The sequence below is a fragment of the Protomyctophum bolini genome (genome assembly GCF_963924005.1).
Source record: "Protomyctophum bolini genome assembly, chromosome: 7".
NCBI lineage: Eukaryota > Metazoa > Chordata > Actinopteri > Myctophiformes > Myctophidae > Protomyctophum > Protomyctophum bolini.
In genome coordinates, this window is record NC_137868.1 from 22745467 (window position 1) to 22773159 (window position 27693).

The window sequence follows — 27693 nt, forward strand, 5'->3', positions numbered from 1 at the left end:
GTCCAGTACACACACAGACGAGCGTCAGCGCAGCGACACGCCCCCGACGCTCGTACGTTCCCTTACGCTCTATAGAGCCAAGATGGCGCGGCCCTGTGGGAGAGAGTAGCCTGGAGAGGAGCGATCGGTACGCGAGTTTCATACAGTCCGCGTGGTGCGTTTCATAACTGAAGCTACAAGTGGATCCACGGGGAGAAGAGGAGAACCTACTGAGAAGTCAAACCTATGCAAGTATTGAACAACAGTGGAAGTGTTGTGAATATTGTGGACGCTATACTGTGGTACCTGGGAGACTGGACTGGATTTTTGGTGTGGGCTGGAAACATCAATACAAACACAACAAACTGAGTTGTACTGTGTGTTTGTGAATTCTGTTGCATTGAGTGAAGGTTCATTTTTTGGGTAACCTATCCCTGGTTATGGTTTACAGGTTCATGTGTATTCATGTATATATTTGTCCTTGTTTAAGGCTGGCTTCAAAGAATAAGCAGTTGTCCCCAAAGTGGTCCAACTGTGTTAGGCATTTGCCTAACTGGCACCCCAAAAAAGCGTAACATCAAGCCAAGCCGTTACAAGGGTATGGGCTAGAAGCTACAGAGAATGTCTCATTTCATTTTCTTGATTCAGACCTTTTGGAGACATGGTTTGTGTATAGGGTTGCCACCTTTGAGATCTTGAAATAAGGGACACTCTTTACGCCTGCCGCGGCCTTGCGGCGCAGGCGTGTGCGCACTGTGCGGCAAGGCCGGCAATAAGTTGAAGCAATAAGTTGAAGCAATACGTTGAAGCAATACGTTGAAGCAATAAGTTGAAGCAATACGTTGAAGCAATAAGTTGAAGCAATATGTCGATATGCAATAAGTCGAAGCAATAAGTTGAAGTTTCCCTTCAACTTATTGTTTATATGCTATCCACAACTTTTGAAGTAGAATTTTGTTTTCCAAATGAGCATAACAACATCAGCAGCCCATTATAAAATATATGCCAGCGACCCCCATAAGAGAAGATTTTTACACAGCGATTCTCAACCCATTTAATTTCAAGTACCAGTTTGACATGCATTAGTATACAGACCCCCATTTAATGGCATTTCTATCTCTGGGACCCCCAATTCATATTGTAAAATCAATGTTAATTTAACTCTGATGGACCATCAGAGTTAAATTAACATTGATTTTACTCTGAGAGTGTACAAATGGAACCAAATGGACCATCAGTGATGGTCCATTTGGTTCCATTTGTACACTCTCAAGAGTTACAGACCCATAAGGGTCCATTTGGTTCCAAACTATAATTTAGCTGGGGACCCCCTGGAACTCCCTCAAGGACCCCTGGGGGTCCCCGGACCTCACTTTGGGAACCACTGGTTTAGGCTACTTTAGGTAGTGTGTGCCTCCCGCTAGAACAATTGTGCTGACTTTAATATTTCCTGTGTTTTGTTTTGTTCATTATTGTTAAATTCAGTGTTGACGTGTAGGGGCTATTTAGGAAAATAAGGAACAAACTGCGTTCCTTATTGGTTCAATAAGGGACGCATCATTTAATTCTCAAATAAGGGACGATTCTGTATTTTAAGGGACGGGTGGCAACCCTATTTGTGTAGTGTATGTATATAATAACTTTCACATCTAAGTAGGAGGTTGTCTACATTCCCCCCCCTTCGTGGAGTCTTGACATGTTCTATTCCAATATAGCCTACCTCAGGGAGGAGACATTGTGCTGTGCTTCTGCAAAGTGTACAGCTACTGGGTTGCGCTGATCTTTCATGCGTATGTTGCTTCTGTGTTCTGCAATTCTGGTCTTCAAAGTTCAAACATCTGGTTGTCTTCCCTATCTAGGCAAGGACACAAGATTAGATAAACGACATTCTTTTGGTTACATGAAAATAAACCCTCTAATTTTCATCTTTTCCCCGTCTGTGGGTGATTGTAAGTAGTACACTTTGTAGTAAAGTTGCACTGGGTGCAGGAACCACAGCGATAGTTCCCATCAGGCATATCTAAAAAGGTTCAATTTTTTTTACTGTCGGTAGGTCAGATTTCACCAACATGTTTCAAATGTTTGGGGGACGTTTATACACTACTTTTGGAGTGTTCTTAAAAACATTACACAGTTGTGGATCTGTGTTTACTATGTGCCAGTGATTTTTATGATCTTCTCAAACTCTTTCCCCAAGCAAGTGCTGGTATAGGTGCTACTTGTCTTTTTACCAGACATTCTTCCTGTGTCATATTTTTGTTGCCATTACCCACTGTTCAGGATACTCTTTTTGTCTGAATTTTGTTATCTGGAGGCAGGAATCGGCATGCAAATATGAACATGTGTCTGTTTTCTTTCTGTAAAGATCAGTAGCAAACCCCTTGCCATCTCTTTTAATGAGTATGTCTAGAAAGTGAATTGAAACTTGAAATGTTCATGACAGCTGTTTAGATACCTGGAAAACTCCATAAGGCTGTTTTCAGAGCCCCGCCAGATTAAATAAACATCATCCACGTGCCGTTTCCACAACTTAATGTGTTCTTGAAAGCGGTTGTCTGAGTTTGTCAAAATTGTTTTCAAACATTGCAACGTAAAGGGAGCTAAAGTGTGGACATAGAACAATTGAGCATAAACACCATGTGTCTGCTTTCTTTCTGTAAATTGTAATCTTAAAAAAAAAAAAAAAAAAAAAACTTCCTTAAGGCGAGAGAACACCACGCATATTTATTTAATAGGAACAAACATTTGATTCTTTATACGAGTATAAAGCATCAAATGTGTTAAAGCAGCTATAACGTGCATTTTACAACTGTTTTTAATATCTATAATATATATATTATTTGTCTTATGTCCCTCAAACTTATGTCTAATGGTTTGAGTCTAAATCACCACTCTGATATAACCTTTTTTTGCTTCTGAAGCTGTTTTAGCTTAGCCTGGCTAATAAGCCAGACTAATATCACACAACACTAGGCAATTTGTTTCGTCAACGGCTGATTCGGTCTGGCTTATTAGTCAGGCTAGAGCCATCCCACCCTAAAATGGGCAGGGGTTAAATGAGTTCTAGATGTAAGGCCAAGTCGCCTGTTTGTTTTGAGATGTCTGTAGAAAAAAAAGAGGAACTGGTGCTTCTTTTTTTTGTGGGTGAAAACAAAACTCTCTCTCTCTGTCTCTCTCACACACACACACACACACACACACACACACACACACACACACACACACACACACACACACACACACACACACACACATTGCCAATGTCCCTGTTGGAAAGAGAGCCACATGTGCTTAACATTTGGATCTACTCATTCTACTGCATTGTCATGGGATGGAGATGGCAGTCAATTCAGGACTTGTAGAAGCTAAGAGAGGGGTGAAGGTGAAAAAGAACCATGGGAAAGGTAAGAATACAGAGCGTTAGACACAAAGTTTGCAACATTTTCTCACACATTATCAAATATTTACAAATGCGTACATTACATACATATTTGGACATTGATTAACACTGTGCATGAGATTTCTTTTCAAATTTGTAATCTCTGCCAGACTATTAAATGATCATATGGAAACATCAGTGTTGTCAGCTAAATGGATCTTCTGCTTGATCTGTTCTCTTACGTTTAAAACTAAAGTGTTACAGTTTTCTTGTATTCTAACACAATGTCCATTTCCTCATTATCTGTGTGTGTGTGTGACGTGTGTGTGTGTATAGAGTCAAAAGTCTACAGAGTGTTTGCCATCAGCTTTGGCTTACTGTGCATCCTTCAAGTCACTCTCAACATTTCCCTACGGATGTTTGCCTGTAAGACAATATCCTCATTTGTCTGTAAAATTCATAAGAACACATTATTTTTATTAAAAATAGAAAACTACACACCACCCACAAGGCATCTCCAGGAAGTGCTTATGCTATATGTTTTTACCATAATAGGGTATAACTTCATGTGGTGGTATTTTGCTAAACTTTGATTGATTACAGTTTTGTCATTAACATAAAATAATATGACATTGAAACACGTTTGAGTGTAAAACCAAACGGCTCTGATTGAGTTGTTAATAATTCATAATATGCCTTTTTGTTTAAAGATCACAACCTGACAAGCCTGGTTGACGACCTCACCACAGAAAATCTACAGCTGAAGACAGACCTGGGGAGTCTCAATGCTTATTGCTCTCCCAACAACAGTAAGCATGAAACCAACGGAAATATAATATATATGGGAACGATATGGATACAATCGTATAATAATTAAATTATATTAAACTAACTTTTTTTTTTTGGTTTGGTTTGTCGTTTTCTGACCAGACAGAGCATGCCACCCTTGTTGGAAAGGTTGGATCTACCATGGGTCCAGATGCTATCTGATTGTGGATGCTGAACCTGTTGATCAAAAATCCTGGCAAGAAGCTCGAGACAACTGCAAGAAACGGCACGCAGATTTGACTGTTATAGACAGTCCAGATGAACAGGTATAGCGTAACTAATTGATAAATGAAAATGAGTGCGTATGTGAAGATGTATGTGAGCCCACACTGATGAAGGCTGGATAGCTGAAACGTTTGTCCCTGTTCAAAAATGAAATAAATGTTTTGAAGCCACTACCGTTATTTATTTAAGATGTATATGAGGAAATAGGTTTCAAAAGAAAATAATCTACAATGTGTCATTGAAACTGTCTAAAAGGTTTAGCCAACTAAAGCATAACAGAATATTGTTCTACGGCTCTACGCTGTATCAGACGTACATCAGTGTACAATATGTCAAACTTGTCAGGATTGTTGGAAACGCTGCATTTGTGCAGCTGCTATATGCAATTGTGGATGAAAAACCTGATAATCGTATACATCCTGGCAAGAAGTTAGAGATGACTGCAGAGCAAAGAACTCAGATGTGACTTATAGACAGTCTAGAGGAAAAGGTAGCGTAACTGCAGGTACAGTCATTAATGTAAGCTCATCTGTAGCAGAATGGAAGAGCAGTGTTGGCAAAACTCATTAAAGATAGATTAAGATTTGTTACGGTTTCAGTATTGTACAAAAACATAACTGTTTATATTTCTTCATGCTGTGGTATTCAGTCATTCATCTATGGCTATAGTTGGGGTAGCAGAGCTGAAGATGATGGCTACTGGATTGGCTTGACATCTGAAACTGGAAGATGGCGCTGGGTTGATGGACGGAACCTGACTGAAAAGTAAGAATACATTCAAAAACACAAATAATCATGAAGTCTAACATTAGATATTTATTTATTATTTCTATAATCAATCATACATTTTTTTCTCTCAGGTACGGGACAATAATACCACCAGGTGATGGTCTCTGTGCAGTATCTGTCGAAACGACCAAATCCACCTTTGCTGTCAACTGTACTACACAGAAGCGATGGATCTGTGAAATGAAAGCTTTGAATGTTTAGCCATTGCTTTAGGGTTAGGGCCTACCACAATTTTGCTAATAGCATTTAAACAACTGCCTAACCGTTAGGCAGTTGTTTAAATGCTATTAGCAAAATTGTGGTATACCGTAGTATACCGATATGTTTTTAATCCAGTGCGTTGCTCATATTCACACACATTAATCACTTTCAATATGATTCTGTTAGATTTTATAATCATTACCACAGTATTTGTATTTTCGGTGATAAAATCGAGACAATGGTAAATGACCTGTCCTGTGGTGAACACAGTGTACACACACATTTGCAATCAAACGACCACAATGTAAATAAGTTCTCATGCTTTTTTGTCCTTTTGACAGATACTGTATGCACAAATATTCGTGTATATTTCATGTACAGTTTGCATTTTTGTGAATACGGTCAAATTCTCAAACAAACATAGACATGTATCAATTACCATTATTAATATTTTAAAACAAAAACACTTTTGTCAGACACATGTACATATCAACGAACCTTTCAATAAGATTTTGGAAATACTTTTCAGTTGAAAAAAACTGGATATCACATCCAAGTGGATTTATTTCTCAAAGTCCAAGGCTGTATTACCACTGGATACAGTGGTACACAAACTAGGCTCTGGGCTCTGATGTTAGTGGAAGTCGGGGGGGTAGGACCAAGGGATTTGTGATTTGTTTATAAACATTTTGGTATTTGTTTATAAACATTTGTGATTTGTTTATAAACATTTGTGATTTATTTATAAACATTTTGGGATTTGTTTATAAACATTTGGGATTTGTTTATAAACATTTGGGATTTGTAAGTCTCATGGGGGGGGGGGGGGGTAGGACCACTACCAGTGGACCTGTAGTAAGTCTCATGGTCGGGGGGGTAGGACCAAGGGATTTGGGATTTGTTTATAAACATTTTGGTATTTGTTTATAAACATTTGTGATTTGTTTATAAACATTTGTGATTTGTTTATAAACATTTTGGGATTTGTTTACAAACATTTGGGATTTGTTTATAAACATTTGGGATTTGTAAGTCTCATGGGGGGGGGTAGGACCACTACCAGTTGACCTGTAGTAAGTCTCATGGTCGGGGGGGTAGGTCCAAGTCTCATGGGATTTGGGATTTGTTTATAAACATTTTGGTATTTGTTTATAAACATTTGGGATTTGTTTATAAACATTTGGGATTTGTTTATAAACATATGTGGCCCCCACCTAGCTTCTTAATTTTGATCTCAAAGTGCACCAGATTGAAGCATTTTCATGGCAAATTTACAATTTGGGGGGGGGCTCTGTATAATATGTTGCCTAGGGCCTCAAAAGGCCTAGAACCGGCACTGGTGGAAACTGCATGGGGGACCAAACATACAGTATGATGAGCTGTGTTTTAATTAATTAATTAATTTTATTAAACTGGACAATGCATCAATCAATATGTTAATCAATAATTGACCTTGACTGACCTTTCCCCACCAAATTAAATCGTGGTGAATCATTCCCCCTTTTCCCTTTTTGCTTCCCTTATGATGAATTCCTGTTCTGTTAATAAATATTTCAATCAATCAATCAATTCACTCATTCCTACTAGTGCATGTACAGTATAAGACTGTTGACATGGTACTGTAACCAGTTTCTTGTTTCTGGTGCAGTGCAGAAAAAAGAGAACATTGAAACAAAGACTGCTGTCACATGCTATTGAGCCCTTTACAGTCAACAAACAACTTGAACAAGATGCCAACAATATAAGATATTTATGCAAAGCTGGAATATAGCCTAATTTAGGCGGTGTCACGAAATTATTTTTATTGTGATCAACATTCAATGAATGTTATGAATTATGAATGTATTATGCTTAAGTTGCTTTACCACACTCCAACATGCTCCTACCTGCAACTTATTTCTTATGTGAATAAAAAAATCAAAATACTATGTAAACTACGAAAATCTTTTGTGTAGGCCCTCTCTACGAAGCGGTATCAAGTGAAAAGTAAATGTCGGGAAATCGGTTTATTGTGTAAAAGATTGGATATACGTCGTTCAAATACGGCTGTTAGCACTGTTAATTCAACATCCGGTGAGGGGAGGATACGGATCGTGTATGTATTGTGTATGGAAATCAGCGCATACAGTGGGTGGGCTTTAGACCGGATGTAAGCCTTGCACACTAAATAGAAACAAGGCATTTTGACTGCATGTGGACAGATCTGTTTATTAAAAATAGCAAATCTACAAGCGCACAACTCATCATAGCCTGATGCATCGTTTTAATTTTATTTTTAATAATGGGTCAATTGTCTGACTTTGATTGCTTAAAGTAGACCTGCATAAAATGGTGTACTGCAGCTATTTACAACCAGGTAGTGTATAAGTTAAATTGAATACTTAGTATTTAATACTTGAATACTTATACTTAGTATTTAATACTTAGTACTTTCAAAAGGGTTTATTGGGGCACCTTACAAATTGCATTGTTTGTTCTACTGGCTTAAACATGTCAGTGTTTCTAGTGTTGCACTGTTGACAGCTAAAACGTTCTAAGGTGGTCATTGTGGGTGGAGTTAAGTACCTATTGTCCCTCCCATTGTCACACCCACTTCTGTCCAGCTCTAAGGTGTTAAAAATGTTGTGAATATTGAAAGGGACTTTTCTCAGCTTTGGGTGAAAGGCTGAAAAATAGAAAAGTAGAGTTGAGGGCCTTTTTGCTGGATTCTGTCACATATGTATATGAAGAGCAGGCTGCTGTAATGCTTTAACAACACCAACAGAGGGAGACAGTGAGGGCAATTTGGAACCATCTTTCTTTATAATGTCTGACCCTACTTTAATTATCATTGTATATTTTGGAGTGGCCACAGTTTCCTATTTCTTTCCCAATGTTTTGTCCCTTGTTCAGAAATTATGAAACTGTGACCGATTAATTAGCCCACACTGCTTTATTACAGAGTAAAATTACACATTTTCCAGCATAGAGTTAACCTGGAAAATTACATCACTTTTCCCCCTCACATCACCACCTCTCTCTCTCTCTCTCTCTCTCTCTCTCTCTCTCTCTCTCTCTCTCTCTCTCTCGTTCTCTCTCTCTCTCTCTCTCTCTCTCTCTCTCTCTCTCTCACTGTCCCCTCTCTGTCTCCCTCCCCCCTCTCCATCATCTCCCCCCCTCCTGACAATCCTTCTCCATCCCTCCTCCTCTCCCTGTCTCTCCACCCACTTCATTAAGTCCCATATGAAAGGGGAGGCGTTTGCTGGCGGTCACACTACAGGAGGCACAGAGCCTCACAGGAGTCGCACTCACATACTCATATGCACGCACGCACGCACACACACACACACACACACACACACACACACACACACACACACACACAGTGTACAGACACCCACTGGGCTCAAGCTTTGAGAGCGACCACACAGGCTCCCCAATCACAGTCAGTGTACATCAGAGTTAGGCCTCTTGCCAAATATCTCTCTATTTCTCTGCCAATCCTGTTGACATGGAGGTCATCGGCAGACATCATCGGCACCGCCACAGCCACCTGGGTGAGGAGAAGCACCTGATGCTGAACCTCAACCAACGCTTGGAGTCCTATTTGGGCCGCGTCCAACAGCTGGAGGAAGAGAATGATTTGCTGCGCCAGGAGATCCACGCCCGCAGACAGAGCAACCAGGGGGTCTCAACGCACAGGAAAGGCTTGGAGAAGGAGCTGAGGCTGGCGAGACAGGAGGTGCAGGCGCTCTGGCAGGAGAGGGACAGAGCAGATCTGGAGGTGGGGAGCCTGGTGGAGGAACTTGAAGCTCTGGCTGCACAGAGGCAAAGAGTGGCTGAGGCCCAGACAGAATCCAAGAAGAAGGTGGATGCAAGCAGAAAGGAGACGGAGGTGGAGCAGAGAGCACAGATATGGCTGAGAGAGAAGGTCCGCCAGCTGGAGCAGGAAATTGAGCTGCAGATTCAAGCCCATCAAGAGGAGGTAGCCCACTTCGAGGCCACACTGATACGCTCTCGACCCATCATGGCACCCCCATCTGCTGTGATGAGCAACCAGGTGCCCAGCCTCCTCCAGTTGGGACAAGAGTACTCCCAAAGGGCCGCAAGCGCCTGGCAGGAGGCAACAGAGGCCTATGAGATCCAACTGGGACAGCTGGAGGAGTCTCTCGGCCAAGCCCGGCACCGCTTGATCAAAGTTGACCAGGAGAAGAGTGAGAGCCAGCTGAGGCTCCAAAGCCTTCAGAAGGAGCTATCTTCAGCCCAGGATATCAGACAGTACCTGGAGAAGAGTGTAATCCACCAGAGCGACAGACACAGCCAGGAACGCCCACAACTCCAGGTAAGTGGTTCCATATCATGTGATTTTTGTATTTTTGTACCTGTAATGTTGTGACATTTAATGTGAATCACCTTGAATCTTTCACTTTTAACAGTGCAGTTCCCTTAAAACAATAAATGAAATTTGCTCCATGCTTTAACATTAATACTTTCGATTAATTGATGTTGAGCCTTTTTATTATTTTATTAATGTGTTGTAGTTTAGTTGAATTATCAACATCATGTATTTTATTCTGTAACATGTCCAATTCATGTAGTAGTTAAAACCAATTGTATGTTGCACACAACATAAGAAATCAGTCCAGGCCAGGATTGGACAGTCTGGCAATTCTGACAAATGTCAGAAGGGCTGGGCATTCATGGGGCCGGGGCTGAGCCAAAACAAAATGAAAAAGTAATAAAAAAGACATAGTAGCGTCTTTGAGCTATCTTTGGGCCGGTGAAGACCACAAATGCCAGGGCCAATTGTCTGTGCCAGTCCATGCCTGAATCAGTCACAATACTGGATGTCATGAACATGACAGGATACTCAAATAGATCAAAATAGCCACTGCCACACTAGTATGCGTGACCTGGGCACTTGATAAACATAATATATATTTTTTAGCTGTTTTCCCATGATTTTTGAAAGATATGAATTGCCACCAATACTGTACTCCACATGATGCTTCGCTGTTGAATGTTGCAGATTGATGGAGCACTTGTGACCTACAGTATACAGCACCTGTAGCTGTTTTGTTGGGCTTGTGCCTCCATGATTTTAATGACTCATTGTGATATTGTGGTAGTCTTTTTTATGCTGGTCATTCCACTTGTTCAGGGTTAGTTGTTGCTATGTGTAATTAACATGTTATGTTATTTTCATAGACATACACTGTTTGCTTGACCACAGATGCTACGAATGGTATATTTAGATGTATTTAGGATGTTTCATTAGAATTACTGTCGTTTGTTGACTAGGCTTCATGCCATTTACTTTAAGTTGCTTTGGATAAGAGCATTAGCTAAATGCCTAAACTGTAATTGTATTTATTAATTTTATTTGTCTCTGGTCTAGTCAGTTTTCAGGTGCTACTATCCTTTGAGACTTTAAGTTGAACTTTGTAACAACAGTGAATATAGTTGTTTCAGTGGAGCTGCTCAGTGGTCAACATTAGATGCATAGTGGGTATAATAATACATTAATATAACTTTATTTTTATAGCACCTTTTCAAAAACAAGTTTACAAAGTGCTTCACAATAACAAAACATTAACAACAACAACAACATTAAAAATATAATAAGATCAACAAATACAAACAACAGTACAATAGTTTATACAAAGGCTGTGCGATAGAGATTCAGGATACTGAGTTTGCCTGCCTGATGTCCCCCACTTAACACGTAACAACATTGTATATAAAGCAGGTTCTTTCTAATTATACTGTAGATGCATATACGTAGCATTCTTAAGCCTGTACTAACTACAATAATAGGTTGTAAACATATAACCAAACTGTATTTTTCCACACTGTACATGTGCAGTCAGAATGTTTGTGGAACATTTTCATCACTTCCTCTTCCTGTTTGGCAGGACCACCTGGAGAGCTTGGAGGCAGAAAAAGAAGAGCTGAGCCAACACATTGATGGCCTCCTTGTGGACAGTCGAGAGTTACTACAGCTGAAGATGTCCCTGGATCTGGAGGTAGCCACATACAGGTACAGTAGGCCAGTCCTTCCCAAACATTTTCATGTCAAGGACCCCCAAATTGACACTAATTAGCCTGCGGACCCCCATTTGAAACAATATGCCATGAGAGAAGGTTTTTACGGCTCTAGCAGTGTTTCTCAACCCGTTTAATTTCAAGGACCCCCAGTTTGACATGCATTAGGCTACGGACCCCCATTTAATGGCATTTCTATCTCTGAGAACCCAATTTATATTGTAAAATCAATGTCAATTTAACTCTGGGAGTGTAAAAATGGAACCAAATGGACCCGTTAGTACACTCTCAGAGTTACAGAACCATAAGAGTCCATTTGGTTCCAAACTATCATTTAGCTGGGGACCCCCTGGAACTCCCTCAAGGACCCCTGGGGGTCCCCGGACCTCACTTTGAGAACCACTGCAGTATGCTACAGTGACATAAGCACCTTGCATCACCATCTCAGCCTAACCCTAACCCTAACCCTCCAAATCTAGATTGACATAATGGCTAACCCATTATGTGATGGCTGGATTTGACTGATTGATCATTGATTGGCTGCAGATATACCCATTTGAAATATGAGAGTGAGGTGGAGGGAGGGAGGGAGGGAGAAGGAAAGAAAGATGGAGAGAGAGGGATATTCAGTTATTCACCCTGCAGGCAATAAACCAGCCAATGCTGCTTATACCCAAATCTGAACATGCTGATCAAGCTTGTATAATTAATAACATATAATCTATAGCCAGGAATTACAACTTGTTGTCCGAGAGGAATCTATACTGCTATCTGGACTAAAAGAAAAGGGACAATTTCACTGCAAAGACCAGCCTCACTTTAGCAAGCCAAGTAACTTTATATAGAGCTATAGCTGCATGGCTGCATCTCGTTTCTCCCATCACTCCACCCCCTCCTCAGTACCGAGTCTACCGACCCCCACACAACCACAAGAAGACACCAGTAACATGAGCTATGGGAGTCTAGAGTAACAGGACTAGGCAGTAAGCTGAAAACCAGAGGACAAACCTCAATGACATCTCTCCACCTCAGGTTATTGTGTATATGAATCTGTATATTGTTGCTCAACATTTTAATAAAAGTTAATTAAAATGTTGTTTTTATTAAATGAAGTACAGACATAAAATGACAACACACAGCAGAACACTGATGACTTAAAAAAAACAAGAGACACCATGTTAACTATATAACGGATGGATCACTTTATAAAAGTGAGTAGTAGCAAAATTATCATAAATAGTTGACCAGCTTGAATTTAGTTGCAGTAGAGTGTGTGTGTGTGTGTGTGTGTGTGTGTGTGTGTGTGTGTGCCTATACGCTGCAAGCGTGCATGTGCAAGCCTCTGTGCGTGTGAGGAAGGAAATGATGGCAGAGGCTCTGCAGATGGTTACTCGAAGGCAATGCCTTTCCCCTACTTCCATAACTAGAGCTTCTAGCCTACTCTCGCTCAAGAGAGCAACAATAATCTTACTCTCCTCTCAGCATATTGTTGGGTCAAAACTGTTATTATTTTGTCACAAGCTCTTATACTTTTCATTGGTTCAATAATAATGATAAAACCCACAGACAGACTTACAGTATATTTCATATATTCTTTTGACTTGTTCTGCCTTTATTGACAGTATGCAACAGAGTAGATAGACAGGAAATGGTGTAGAGCAGAGGTTTTCAACTGGTGGTCCGTGGACCACTGGTGGTCCGTGAAGGTATTGCACGTGGTCCCTGGCCATGCATTTAGTATGTTTTTTATCGACCACTAGTTGGGAAACGAACTAGTTCATTAAGTGACCTGGTGATGTATGATGACATCAATGTCAGTTACTGGGAAGTCGGATGTCAAGAACTTCCATAGAAAGGGAGTTTAAATTTCAAGGGAAAGTGAACCGGATTGACTGGTTGAGTCTATTAGGAAATGTCAAATGTGCCCATATAACCAGTAAGACGCGCAAACGCGGGAAGCGAACGCAGCTGAGACCCTGCAGATCATGTCTGTCTGTCTGTCTGTCTGTGTGTCTGTCCCGCTGTTACTGTATATGTGGACCTGGCCCCTTTTGTGCCCATATATGGAGCTGAGTGGACCTGGCCCCTTTTGTGCCCATATATGGAGCTGAGTGATTGCTGATGCAACACACTCCATATTTGGATAGCGGGACAGACAGACACACACACAGACATGATCTGCTAGGTCTCATAGTAAGTGCTCACTGCGTTCGCAATCACTGCGTTCGCAATCATGCAATCGCATGTGTCTGCTATCTATGAGTTTAATATGGAAGGTTAAGAGAACAGAGTAAGGGCAACCATGGGAAAGGAATAGCTCCGGACGACTAGCATAATATGCCAGTTAAATTACTGACTGTTAAGGGCTTGATTTAATTCACCTCAAATTTACAAATTTGATATTAATTTTAATATCCCCTCACCCAACTCAACAGTGGTCCCCAGGTTGATTCTTAGTCAGGGTGGTGGTCCCCAGGTTGATTCTTAGTCAGGGTGGTGGTCCCCAGGTTGATTATTAGTCAGCGTGGTGGTCCCTGGTTCATATATCAGTTGAAAACCCCTGGTGTAGAGAAAGACACGTGACACGCAGCAAAGATCGTCGGGATCGGGACTCAAAACCCACGGCATGCTGTCAGGCTGCATTGGGCCAGACTTTTAATTGCAAATAGCAAAAAGGGCAGATCTACAAGCACACGTTGTGATCAACACATTTTGCTTGACACTCTTGTATGACAATGTAGGGCATTCATTACAAAAATGTAATATGGAGATTTCTGAGATACATGCCTGACAACAATGTAATAATAAATGAATAATATGAAACTTTGTACACAGGATATGAAAATGACCTGTATCTCTTGCCATCTCTCTCTACAGAGCTTTATTGGACAATGAAAGCCTCAGGGGAGACATCTCTTCTGTAAGCCAGATGAGACACGTCTACATTCCTGGTAATTAAAGCATATACAACATACAACCGCAGCATGGCATAATGGAGTATTAATGCAGTATGTCATAGCTAATGCAATATATCACATCCCCACTGTTGTAAACTCTAAGTACTGGACCCTCGTCTGGTTTGACAGACAGGTAGTTTGTGCCGGCTGGGTGGTGTGTGACAATCCGGTTGAAGTATACCTTTGGTACGGCGACAGCGGCGGCGGGCCCGGGAGAACAATAACGCGACACGAGACAGTATCACGCTAAAGGTTCACAAAGTTTATTACACACAACAGGAACATATATAGAGCTGGATCCCAACTGACGTGACCACAAGATATCAGACATAATACCCGCTAACTGCAGCAAATTTCATTTCATTTGCCATCAACCGTCATTAACTGTATCATTTTGGTCCTGACTATAGAACCTCCTTGAGGTAGAGTATGTCTTGGTATAGCCTACTGTTCATAATCCCATTTGACGTGGGGAGGGGTGGCCTTTGCCAAAGGAGCTGAGCCAGGCACTTTGGACAATTTGGTAATTCAAGCCACCTAAGAGGGTCCCCAAAGGTTATCGAGCCATATGGCTGTGCTTTCCGGTAACTTAGACCATAGGGAAAGGAAGTGATGATCAATATCTCCCCATTAGTGTCTAGCCTACATGTATTCTAATAATGCCTTGGGGAGATGGTTTGCAGTATCTTTGTCATGCTAAGATCACTGGAGAAACATTTGAAATAGTAGCCACAATTAAGAGCAATTTTTGCATTGCAATTTTTTTACTTGAAATAATTAATTGCATTCATTTGTTTTGATATTGCTGCAACTGTAGTCCCCTAGCTCAATGTCTATTACAGCAGCTACATAAATTGTATATTCATGAGCTCTCTCCATTTCATTCACAGATGCACTTTCCAGTCCCCGAAGGGTTAAAAGAAATGATCGGGGCCAGATGTCTACCACTCACATGTCCTTTCCCCTCTCATCTATTTGTGGTGTAAATGGACAGTCCAAGCCAACTGGGATAACCACAGCATCCATCTGGATGCAAAAGCCTGCAACTCTCAATGAAACTCTTACAGCTTCCCAGAAAACAACCAGGAGTCCAACTGATGCTCTAACTGCAGAAACTCCAAAGTTAGAAAATTATATGTCAAGACCTTACCCAAAAATACTGCAGAGTGGCAATGTTGAAAACTTCAGACCTCAGGAAATCCATGAGGAGGTCAGCTATGCTGAACCTCTCTCCCTGCCTGATGAACAAGAAACCGTTGAGTTCAGCCTCAGCAGTGAACCACTGTTCAACAAGGAACCTGAGCATCTTCAATATAACACAGAAAACCTCGCACCTTGCTCTCTCCCAATGATGCAGGTATCCTCAGGTTTCTTTGAAGAACATATTAAGGATGTGCCTTTTGAAGTCTCTTCAGGAAAAAAAGGAGTGTATGAACGACATACATGGGTCGAGAAATTTGCGAAAAATGAAGAGATTCAAGATGAAACCTCAGAGTCTGAAACTAAAGCATTGATAGAACCCGCATTTGACTCCAGCACAACCAGTCCAGCTTCTGAATGTAAGCCTGAGGATGGTGTTTTTAACCAGTCAACAGAGACCGATTCCATCTCAAATGAAGTGGTAGTGAGAACAAATGTTGACGACAAGTTGTACCCTGATGGAGAAGAAATGGATTCGTGGGACAGCGTCATAGAAAGAAAAGTTTATCTCAAGAAAGTTGATAGCAGGAAACTGGATCAGAGTGAAACCCAACGTGCAGAACCAGACGAAGATACTTTAACAAGAGAATTGGAGCATGATGAGCAAGTGATGAAGGCAGACGTTGCTTCAGTTATACAGAATGAGCCCTCCCACATGACCTTTACACTGAAGCATACAGAATCACATGACTATGGGCAACAGGATGACACAAAGCAACCCTATGTGGATCAAGCTGAAGAAGACAATGATGAGGAAGAAGATTCTCAAAATGTCTCAGTGTCATGGAAGACGGAACTGGAAAGTGATAGTTACGCTCAGGATAACACAGTTGCTGACACTCGACCTCTGATTCGATACAAGAGTGATGAGACTGACACCACTCAAGCATCACATGTGGATGAAACTGAATCCAGTGAGGGCGAGGAGGACAGGAATGTCGGAGAAACAGGAATTGGTAAATGGAATGAAAGCAAATCGAAAACATTTGGAACCATGGAGGACCTGTGTGAAGATATAGAAGGAGAACCCTTGGGTGAGGATTATGATCTGGGATACACTACCTTGGGAAACTATGAGAAAGCTGACATGATTGTTAAAGTCAACAAAGAGTATTCTGATGAAGAAACTGAAGAACTCACTGAACCAGTGGCAACGACAGTCATTTCTAATGTAGATTGCGATGAAGAACTAGATAGAGTGGACAAACTTGTGGAACAAGAGCTGGAACAATTATCTACTGCTTCATATAGCAAGCACTTTGCAGAACAACAGTTCACTGACAATAAATCTGATAATCTGCCAGTTTGTAGTGATCACAACAGCAGACCTGAGAGTCAGGTCCACACTGTAGAAAAATCCAATAGCATGGAGGATGAGTCATCTAACATTTGCCAACATTCTCAGCCAGTCTCCATCACCCATGTGGTATCAGATGAGGAAGACTTGTTGGATGCAGCTGTCCGAAACACAATACAAGAAGAGACTGTATCCTTTGAGGTATCTAGTGATTCCCTGGAACATTCTGTGGGAAAGAGTGCAGACTGTCTTGCATTCCCAGAAGTTCCACAAACAGCTGAATGGGAAGTCCTAGAGAGGTCAAGCAAAGAAATAGAAACCAGAGGCCAGTTTGCCGATGACTACATGTACGATGGTGTGCATGAAACAGCTCAGAGCTATTTCCACAACACAGACAGCATTTATCGGGGCACAGTGACTCTGAATGAAGAGTCCTCTGAGGCTTCTCCACAGAGAATACCAGTAAAGACAGACATCTCCCCGGTGAAGGGCTTAAACAAATATTTGAAAACCAATGGCAGAGATAAGGGCGTCCACGATTTAGTCAGCAGTGGCATGAAAGATGACTTCTGGGGTTCTAATTTGGAGACCAGTGCCTCATATCAACCAGATGATTTCAGCAACCACACGTCTGAGCAGACCAATCATAACCTAGACCTTAGTAACACCTTGGCATGGGGCAATTTGGAGAACCCAAGTGTGGCCAATGGAAACGGTAGGACGGAGACAGACGCACCTAAACCACTGGGCGACAAGGAAGAACAGAGGCATGCACACGTGCATCTGTGTAGTGATGTTGCAGAGGGTGATAAAGCCCATTCTAGGTACTCTGAAGATGAAGGTGAATCTTGGTCCTCTGGGGAAGAATAGGTAGAAGCCATCAAATAAGAATCTAAGAGCATTTCAAATTCAACATAAGACATTATTAGATATTATTGTGAGAGTAAAATACAGTTTGCTGCTATAAGTATCTAATCTATCATTAAGACCAAAGTTCTTCCTTTGTGCATGCAGTAACCACTATACTGTGCCATTTCTGTCAGACTAGACTGTCTAGGCACCAATCACTCTTCTTTTCTTTACAATGGCATATTTAACTAACCAATTAATGCTGTGTACAGTATGTTTCTTGTTCAATTGTTATAACCCTGTGCACTCTGCACATGCTATGGAATGGACGTATGGAAGGAAGAAAATTGGCACACACAGGAACAGAATTATGACAGAACAGAGGCATTTGAAAGTGAAAAGGATTCAGCTCATTGATTGATGGCTATAATGATTGTACCAAATCACAGTCACAAATGTGAGTTAAGTTACCCTGTGGAATCATGAATGTCACAGTTTCCCATAAAGACAACAATATACTGTATCCTTATCCTTTTCAGTGTACAACTGTCCATGTTTAACACATAAAGGCAAATAAAGGTGCATTTGAAAGCCATGTTTATTTTGATAATGTGTGTATGGTCTGGTCTGTAATTTTAGATCTTATTACATTTCCATTAAATAAAGTTGGTACAGTTTGGTACTGCCTTGGTACAGTTTAATTTCAAATAAATTGTGTGGTGATATTATAGTGCATGCAGCGTTTTGGTTGCACTTGTTGTCTTATAACTAAATTGAACTGGGGTATGCTGGACAGCCGTGCGTTGTCAGAGTGGAGCAGGTACTAAGTGCTTAAAGACGTGTGTGTGTGTGTGTGTGTGTGTGTGATATAATCTGTTTATTAAATAGGTGGTGGAGAAAAAAACAAAACAAAATTACAGCATATTTTATTAGTCATCAATAAGATCATTTTGTACCTTAGCAAACAAAACAAATAGACAAGCTCAGAACACAGCTGCGTCCTTAGGCAAGGTCAAGAAAACAGTAGCAACATCCATGTATTCAAGAGAGGAAGGAAGGTGTGTGTGTGTGTGTGTGTGTGTGTGTGTGTGTGTGTGTGTGTGTGTGTGTGTGTGTGTGTGTGTGTGTGTGTGTGTGTGTGTGTGTGTGTGTGTGTGTGTGTGTGTGTGTGTGTCTCGGGTGGGGGCTGGGTGGTCTTTGGCAGCATCCCAGATCTGCGGGGCTCAAAGCAGGCTAGCTAACAAAGGAGTTCCCGGGCCCTTCACAGCAAATGGCCATCTCATGGGAATGCCCCGGCAGAAGTATGAAACAATGGGTGACCTCATCTCCTCTGCCCCCCCTAACCCAGCCGTACCCCCACCACCCACCCCCTTCTGTCATTCATTAGTCAGTTTGTTGAACAATGACAGCTATTTTGGTGGTCAGTCATCTGCTAACAGTCCACCCATAGAGATATCCAATAAAGGAAGCTAACCGCAGCCGGTCACATTTCTGTTCAGAATGACTGGTGGGAATTATTGAAGCTAGTATCTGGCTTCTGACTCACTACTAGAAACATGACAAATCTGAAGTTTTTATAACCAATGGTGGGAATCATCAGTATGGTAATGCAGTGTGGGTACACGTCTGTGTTGTTTAACATATTTACATTATACTCAGTTTGTGGTTTCTGAGTCAGGATGTTAACTTCCCTATGCTTTGAAAGTTGGCTCACATGTTTGTGTCACAATTGTGTGAAAAGTTGCAGGCAACACCTAAACAACACGTGTTAATACGAGATACTGCAGTTTCAACACCTGATGCCAAATCAAGAACTCACAAGATGCAAGGTTGTGTATGTACGTAACGTTGCTACTCAACCCCATTTACAATCCTTATGGCTTTTTTTGCAGTAGGGTGATACAGTTTGTAGTGGTTGTATAGGTGTTGCCCCATACTTCAGCGCAGTATGTGATATATGGAGTTATGAATGAGCAGTACAGGATATATAATGACTTCTGGTCCAGGATATGTTTAGGTTTGTGCAGTATTGCAATAGATTTTGATATTTTTGCTTTTATATACTTTATATGAGGTTTCCAATTTAGTTTATGATGATGATTATTGATTATTTGTTCTCCCACACTCTTTCTATTTCTACTGAGTCAATCCTGAGTTTGATGTCCTCACTGATTTTTCGGTTTCCAAACACAATAAAATAAATTTTGCTTACATTCAGTGATAGCTCATTTATATCAAACCATTCCTTTAAATTCTTCAACTCCCCTTCGACTGTATCCAAAAGTTCATTCATTGTGTTTCCAGAGCAAAGTAAAGTTGTATCATCTGCAAAATTATCAAATTGTAACCGGTTTAATACTCTATACAAATATCGTTTATATAAAGAATAAAAAGCTTTGGGCCCACCACCGAGCCTTGGGGTACCCCACAGAGGACTTTCCCTGGTACTGAGTTGACATTATTGACATTGACAAACTGATACCTATTTTCAAGATAACTTCTCATCCATTGGTATGCTACATCTCTAATGACATAATTCTGTAATTTCTTTAATAGTATTTCAGTTTTCCTCCAAACCCAGTGAATGTGTGACATGATCGGGTATGATTTGCTAATTGAGTCCAGTTTAGTTGTGAGACATTCAATAGGCGTCAGAGGAGCACAAAGTGTGCTCTCAAGACTAAACCATGGCGGGGCCCTTTCCGGTGGAAGGGTCCATTGTACTATATGCCTCATGGTGAATGCATAGTGGTAGAGCAAGAGATTGTGTATACCCAGACCCCCTTTATCTACCGGCCTCTGTAGATTTTTTAAGCTTATTCTTGGACGTTTGTTGTTCCATTAGAACTTATTACAAATTTGGTCAAATTGTTTAAAATAATGTAATGGAGGCCTGGAGCAGATAGTTGAGTTCATCTTAATAATGTTTGCCTTGCCCCACATAGAAAGAAACAAAGAAGACCATCAAAGAAGACCATCGTTCTACATCAGTCCGTATTTTATCCAGAGCGGTTCAAAGTTAGTTTTTACTAACTCGTCCAATTTAGAAGGGAAGATTATGCCTAAATATTTTAGGCCATTCAAATGAGCCCGCCTGAAACAATGATTTAGGACAATATGAAGTGAGTGGTAGGGCCTCAGATATATCACTGTATTGATTTAGCTAGACAGTGGCTAATATATATTGTGTACAGGGTTAGCCTGTTAGCCATTTCCACCGTGGAGGAAAAAGATTTTTCTTAGTGGTGCGCCCATGGTCCAAAATGATGAGAAACGAGGCTAACCTTTTTTTTCAAAATTTCAAAAAACATGGGCTATAACCCATCGTTTTTGTCATTTCGTCATTTTTTTTAAATCCTCAAAAATGATGAAAAACGGCGCGCTATAGTATGCCGTACGATATGGGCTATAGCCCATGGTCCAAAATGATGAGAAACGAGGCTAACTTTTTTTTTTGAAATTTCAAAAAACATGGGCTATAACCCATCGTTTTTGTCATTTCGTCATTTTTTTCAAATCCTCAAAAATGATGAAAAACGGCGCGCTATAGTATGCCGTACGATATGGGCTATAGCCCATGGTCCAAAATGATGAGAAACGAGGCTAACTTTTTTTTTCAAAATTTCAAAAAACATGGGCTATAACCCATAGTTTTTGTCATTTCGTCATTTTTTAAAAATCCTCAAAAATGATGAAAAACTGCGCGCTATAGTATGCCGTACGATATGGGCTATAGCCCATGGTCCAAAATGATGAGAAACGAGGCTAACTTTTTTTTTCAAAATTTCAAAAAACATGGGCTATAACCCATCGTTTTTGTCATTTCGTCATTTTTTTAAAATCCTCAAAAATGATGAAAAACGGCGCGCTATAGTATGCCGTACGATATGGGCTATAGCCCATGGTCCAAAATGATGAGAAACGAGGCTAACTTTTTTTTTCAAAATTTCAAAAAACATGGGCTATAACCCATAGTTTTTGTCATTTCGTCATTTTTTTAAAATCCTCAAAAATGATGAAAAACTGCGCGCTATAGTATGCCGTACGATATGGGCTATAGCCCATGGTCCAAAATGATGAGAAACGAGGCTAACTGTTTTTTTCAAAATTTCAAAAAACATGGGCTATAACCCATCGTTTTTGTCATTTCGTCATTTTTTAAAAATCCTCAAAAATGATGAAAAACGGCGCGCTATAGTATGCCGTACGATATGGGCTATAGCCCATGGTCCAAAATGATGAGAAACGAGGCTAACTTTCTTTTTCAAAATTTCAAAAAACATGGGCTATAACCCATCGTTTTTGTCATTTCGTCATTTTTTTCAAATCCTCAAAAATGATGAAAAACGGCGCGCTATAGTATGCCGTACGATATGGGCTATAGCCCATGGTCCAAAATGATGAGAAACGAGGCTAACTATTTTTTTCTAAATTTCAAAAAACATGGGCTATAACCCATCGTTTTTGTCATTTCGTCATTTTTTTCAAATCCTCAAAAATGATGAAAAACGGCGCGCTATAGTATGCCGTACGATATGGGCTATAGCCCATGGTCCAAAATGATGAGAAACGAGGCTAACTTTTTTTTTTTAAATTTCAAAAAACATGGGCTATAACCCATCGTTTTTGTCATTTCGTAATTTTTTTTAAATCCTCAAAAATGATGAAAAACGGCGCGCTATAGTATGCCGTACGATATGGGCTATAGCCCATGGTCCAAAATGATGAGAAACGAGGCTAATTTTTTTTTTCAAAATTTCACAAAACATGGGCTATAACCCATCGTTTTTGTCATTTCGTCATTTTTTTAAAATCCTCAAAAATGATGAAAAACGGCGCGCTATAGTATGCCGTACGATATGGGCTATAGCCCATGGTCCAAAATGATGAGAAACGAGGCTAACTATTTTTTTCAAAATTTCAAAAAACATGGGCTATAACCCATCGTTTTTGTCATTTCGTCATTTTTTTCAAATCCTCAAAAATGATGAAAAACGGCGCGCTATAGTATGCCGTACGATATGGGCTATAGCCCATGGTCCAAAATGATGAGAAACGAGGCTAACTATTTTTTTCTAAATTTCAAAAAAATGGGCTATAACCCATCGTTTTTGTCATTTCGTCATTTTTTTCAAATCCTCAAAAATGATGAAAAACGGCGCGCTATAGTATGCCGTACGATATGGGCTATAGCCCATGGTCCAAAATGATGAGAAACGAGGCTAACTTTTTTTTTCAAAATTTCAAAAAACATGGGCTATAACCCATCGTTTTTGTCATTTCGTCATTTTTTAAAAATCCTCAAAAATGATGAAAAACGGCGCGCTATAGTATGCCGTACGATATGGGCTATAGCCCATGGTCCAAAATGATGAGAAACGAGGCTAACTATTTTTTTCTAAATTTCAAAAAACATGGGCTATAACCCATCGTTTTTGTCATTTCGTCATTTTTTTCAAATCCTCAAAAATGATGAAAAACGGCGCGCTATAGTATGCCGTACGATATGGGCTATAGCCCATGGTCCAAAATGATGAGAAACGAGGCTAACTTTTTTTTTCAAAATTTCAAAAAACATGGGCTATAACCCATCGTTTTTGTCATTTTGTCATTTTTTTCAAATCCTCAAAAATGATGAAACACGGCGCGCTATAGTATGCCGTACGATATGGGCTATAGCCCATGGTCCAAAATGATGAGAAACGAGGCTAACTTTTTTTTTCAAAATTTCAAAAAACATGGGCTATAACCCATCGTTTTTGTCATTTCGTCATTTTTTTTAAATCCTCAAAAATGATGAAAAACGGCGCGCTATAGTATGCCGTACGATATGGGCTATAGCCCATGGTCCAAAATGATGAGAAACGAGGCTAACCTTTTTTTTTGAAATTTCAAAAAACATGGGCTATAACCCATCGTTTTTGTCATTTCGTCATTTTTTTCAAATCCTCAAAAATGATGAAACACGGCGCGCTATAGTATGCCGTACGATATGGGCTATAGCCCATGGTCCAAAATGATGAGAAACGAGGCTAACTTTTTTTTCCAAAATTTCAAAAAACATGGGCTATAACCCATCGTTTTTGTCATTTCGTAATTTTTTTTAAATCCTCAAAAATGATGAAAAACGGCGCGCTATAGTATGCCGTACGATATGGGCTATAGCCGATGGTCCAAAATGATGAGAAACGAGGCTAATTTTTTTTTTCAAAATTTCACAAAACATGGGCTATAACCCATCGTTTTTGTCATTTCGTCATTTTTTTTTAAATCCTCAAAAATGATGAAAAACGGCGCGCTATAGTATGCCGTACGATATGGGCTATAGCCCATGGTCCAAAATGATGAGAAACGAGGCTAACTATTTTTTTCTAAATTTCAAAAAAAATGGGCTATAACCCATCGTTTTTGTCATTTCGTCATTTTTTTCAAATCCTCAAAAATGATGAAAAACGGCGCGCTATAGTATGCCGTACGATATGGGCTATAGCCCATGGTCCAAAATGATGAGAAACGAGGCTAACTTTTTTTTCCAAAATTTCAAAAAACATGGGCTATAACCCATCGTTTTTGTCATTTCGTAATTTTTTTTAAATCCTCAAAAATTATGAAAAACGGCGCGCTATAGTATGCCGTACGATATGGGCTATAGCCCATGGTCCAAAATGATGAGAAACGAGGCTAATTTTTTTTTCAAAATTTCACAAAACATGGGCTATAACCCATCGTTTTTGTCATTTCGTCATTTTTTTAAAATCCTCAAAAATGATGAAAAACGGCGCGCTATAGTATGCCGTACGATATGGGCTATAGCCCATGGTCCAAAATGATGAGAAACGAGGCTAACTATTTTTTTCAAAATTTCAAAAAACATGGGCTATAACCCATCGTTTTTGTCATTTCGTCATTTTTTTCAAATCCTCAAAAATGATGAAAAACGGCGCGCTATAGTATGCCGTACGATATGGGCTATAGCCCATGGTCCAAAATGATGAGAAACGAGGCTAACTATTTTTTTCTAAATTTCAAAAAAAATGGGCTATAACCCATCGTTTTTGTCATTTCGTCATTTTTTTCAAATCCTCAAAAATGATGAAAAACGGCGCGCTATAGTATGCCGTACGATATGGGCTATAGCCCATGGTCCAAAATGATGAGAAACGAGGCTAACTTTTTTTTTCAAAATTTCAAAAAACATGGGCTATAACCCATCGTTTTTGTCATTTCGTCATTTTTTAAAAATCCTCAAAAATGATGAAAAACGGCGCGCTATAGTATGCCGTACGATATGGGCTATAGCCCATGGTCCAAAATGATGAGAAACGAGGCTAACTATTTTTTTCTAAATTTCAAAAAACATGGGCTATAACCCATCGTTTTTGTCATTTCGTCATTTTTTTCAAATCCTCAAAAATGATGAAAAACGGCGCGCTATAGTATGCCGTACGATATGGGCTATAGCCCATGGTCCAAAATGATGAGAAACGAGGCTAACTTTTTTTTTCAAAATTTCAAAAAACATGGGCTATAACCCATCGTTTTTGTCATTTTGTCATTTTTTTCAAATCCTCAAAAATGATGAAACACGGCGCGCTATAGTATGCCGTACGATATGGGCTATAGCCCATGGTCCAAAATGATGAGAAACGAGGCTAACTTTTTTTTTCAAAATTTCAAAAAACATGGGCTATAACCCATCGTTTTTGTCATTTCGTCATTTTTTTTAAATCCTCAAAAATGATGAAAAACGGCGCGCTATAGTATGCCGTACGATATGGGCTATAGCCCATGGTCCAAAATGATGAGAAACGAGGCTAACCTTTTTTTTTGAAATTTCAAAAAACATGGGCTATAACCCATCGTTTTTGTCATTTCGTCATTTTTTTCAAATCCTCAAAAATGATGAAACACGGCGCGCTATAGTATGCCGTACGATATGGGCTATAGCCCATGGTCCAAAATGATGAGAAACGAGGCTAACTTTTTTTTCCAAAATTTCAAAAAACATGGGCTATAACCCATCGTTTTTGTCATTTCGTAATTTTTTTTAAATCCTCAAAAATGATGAAAAACGGCGCGCTATAGTATGCCGTACGATATGGGCTATAGCCGATGGTCCAAAATGATGAGAAACGAGGCTAATTTTTTTTTTCAAAATTTCACAAAACATGGGCTATAACCCATCGTTTTTGTCATTTCGTCATTTTTTTTAAAATCCTCAAAAATGATGAAAAACGGCGCGCTATAGTATGCCGTACGATATGGGCTATAGCCCATGGTCCAAAATGATGAGAAACGAGGCTAACTATTTTTTTCAAAATTTCAAAAAACATGGGCTATAACCCATCGTTTTTGTCATTTCGTCATTTTTTTCAAATCCTCAAAAATGATGAAAAACGGCGCGCTATAGTATGCCGTACGATATGGGCTATAGCCCATGGTCCAAAATGATGAGAAACGAGGCTAACTATTTTTTTCTAAATTTCAAAAAAAATGGGCTATAACCCATCGTTTTTGTCATTTCGTCATTTTTTTCAAATCCTCAAAAATGATGAAAAACGGCGCGCTATAGTATGCCGTACGATATGGGCTATAGCCCATGGTCCAAAATGATGAGAAACGAGGCTAACTTTTTTTTTCAAAATTTCAAAAAACATGGGCTATAACCCATCGTTTTTGTCATTTCGTCATTTTTTTAAAATCCTCAAAAATGATGAAAAACGGCGCGCTATAGTATGCCGTACGATATGGGCTATAGCCCATGGTCCAAAATGATGAGAAACGAGGCTAACTTTTTTTTTCAAAATTTCAAAAAACATGGGCTATAACCCATCGTTTTTGTAATTTTGTCATTTTTTTCAAATCCTCAAAAATGATGAAACACGGCGCGCTATAGTATGCCGTACGATATGGGCTATAGCCCATGGTCCAAAATGATGAGAAACGAGGCTAACTTTTTTTTTCAAAATTTCAAAAAACATGGGCTATAACCCATCGTTTTTGTCATTTCGTCATTTTTTTCAAATCCTCAAAAATGATGAAAAACGGCGCGCTATAGTATGCCGTACGATATGGGCTATAGCCCATGGTCCAAAATGATGAGAAACGAGGCTAACTTTTTTTTCAAAATTTCAAAAAACATGGGCTATAACCCATAGTTTTTGTCATTTCGTCATTTTTAAAAAATCCTCAAAAATGATGAAAAACTGCGCGCTATAGTATGCCGTACGATATGGGCTATAGCCCATGGTCCAAAATGATGAGAAACGAGGCTAACTTTTTTTTCCAAAATTTCAAAAAACATGGGCTATAACCCATCGTTTTTGTCATTTCGTCATTTTTTTCAAATCCTCAAAAATGATGAAAAACGGCGCGCTATAGTATGCCGTACGATATGGGCTATAGCCCATGGTCCAAAATGATGAGAAACGAGGCTAACTATTTTTTTCTAAATTTCAAAAAACATGGGCTATAACCCATCGTTTTTGTCATTTCGTCATTTTTTTCAAATCCTCAAAAATGATGAAAAACGGCGCGCTATAGTATGCCGTACGATATGGGCTATAGCCCATGGTCCAAAATTATGAGAAACGAGGCTAACTTTTTTTTTTAAATTTTCAAAAAACATGGGCTATAACCCATCGTTTTTGTCATTTCGTCATTTTTTTTAAATCCTCAAAAATGATGAAAAACGGCGCGCTATAGTATGCCGTACGATATGGGCTATAGCCCATGGTCCAAAATGATGAGAAACGAGGCTAACTCTTTTTTCCAAAATTTCAAAAAACATGGGCTATAACCCATCGTTTTTGTCATTTCGTAATTTTTTTTAAATCCTCAAAAATGATGAAAAACGGCGCGCTATAGTATGCCGTACGATATGGGCTATAGCCCATGGTCCAAAATGATGAGAAACGAGGCTAACTATTTTTTTCTAAATTTCAAAAAACATGGGCTATAACCCA

The 27693-nt window shown here is 39.7% G+C and overlaps 2 protein-coding genes across 2 annotated transcripts; both read left to right on the plus strand.

Annotated features, from left to right (window-relative positions):
- Nucleotides 1–3233: 3233 nt before the first annotated feature.
- Nucleotides 3234–6149, plus strand: LOC308318141 (C-type lectin domain family 2 member B-like). The gene is made up of 6 exons (XM_080767546.1): nucleotides 3234–3383; nucleotides 3695–3784; nucleotides 4069–4167; nucleotides 4289–4452; nucleotides 5061–5176; nucleotides 5272–6149. Exons 1-6 carry the CDS (start codon nucleotides 3311–3313, stop codon nucleotides 5399–5401), a joined length of 672 nt encoding a protein of 223 aa, XP_080623672.1. The 5' UTR covers nucleotides 3234–3310; the 3' UTR covers nucleotides 5402–6149.
- Nucleotides 6150–8743: 2594 nt separating this feature from the next.
- Nucleotides 8744–18350, plus strand: nes (nestin). The gene is made up of 4 exons (XM_080768960.1): nucleotides 8744–9722; nucleotides 11296–11420; nucleotides 14303–14376; nucleotides 15273–18350. The coding sequence occupies exons 1-4, from the start codon at nucleotides 8892–8894 to the stop codon at nucleotides 17747–17749; spliced, it is 3507 nt and encodes a 1168-aa protein (XP_080625086.1). The 5' UTR covers nucleotides 8744–8891; the 3' UTR covers nucleotides 17750–18350.
- The last annotated feature ends 9343 nt before the right edge of the window (nucleotides 18351–27693 follow it).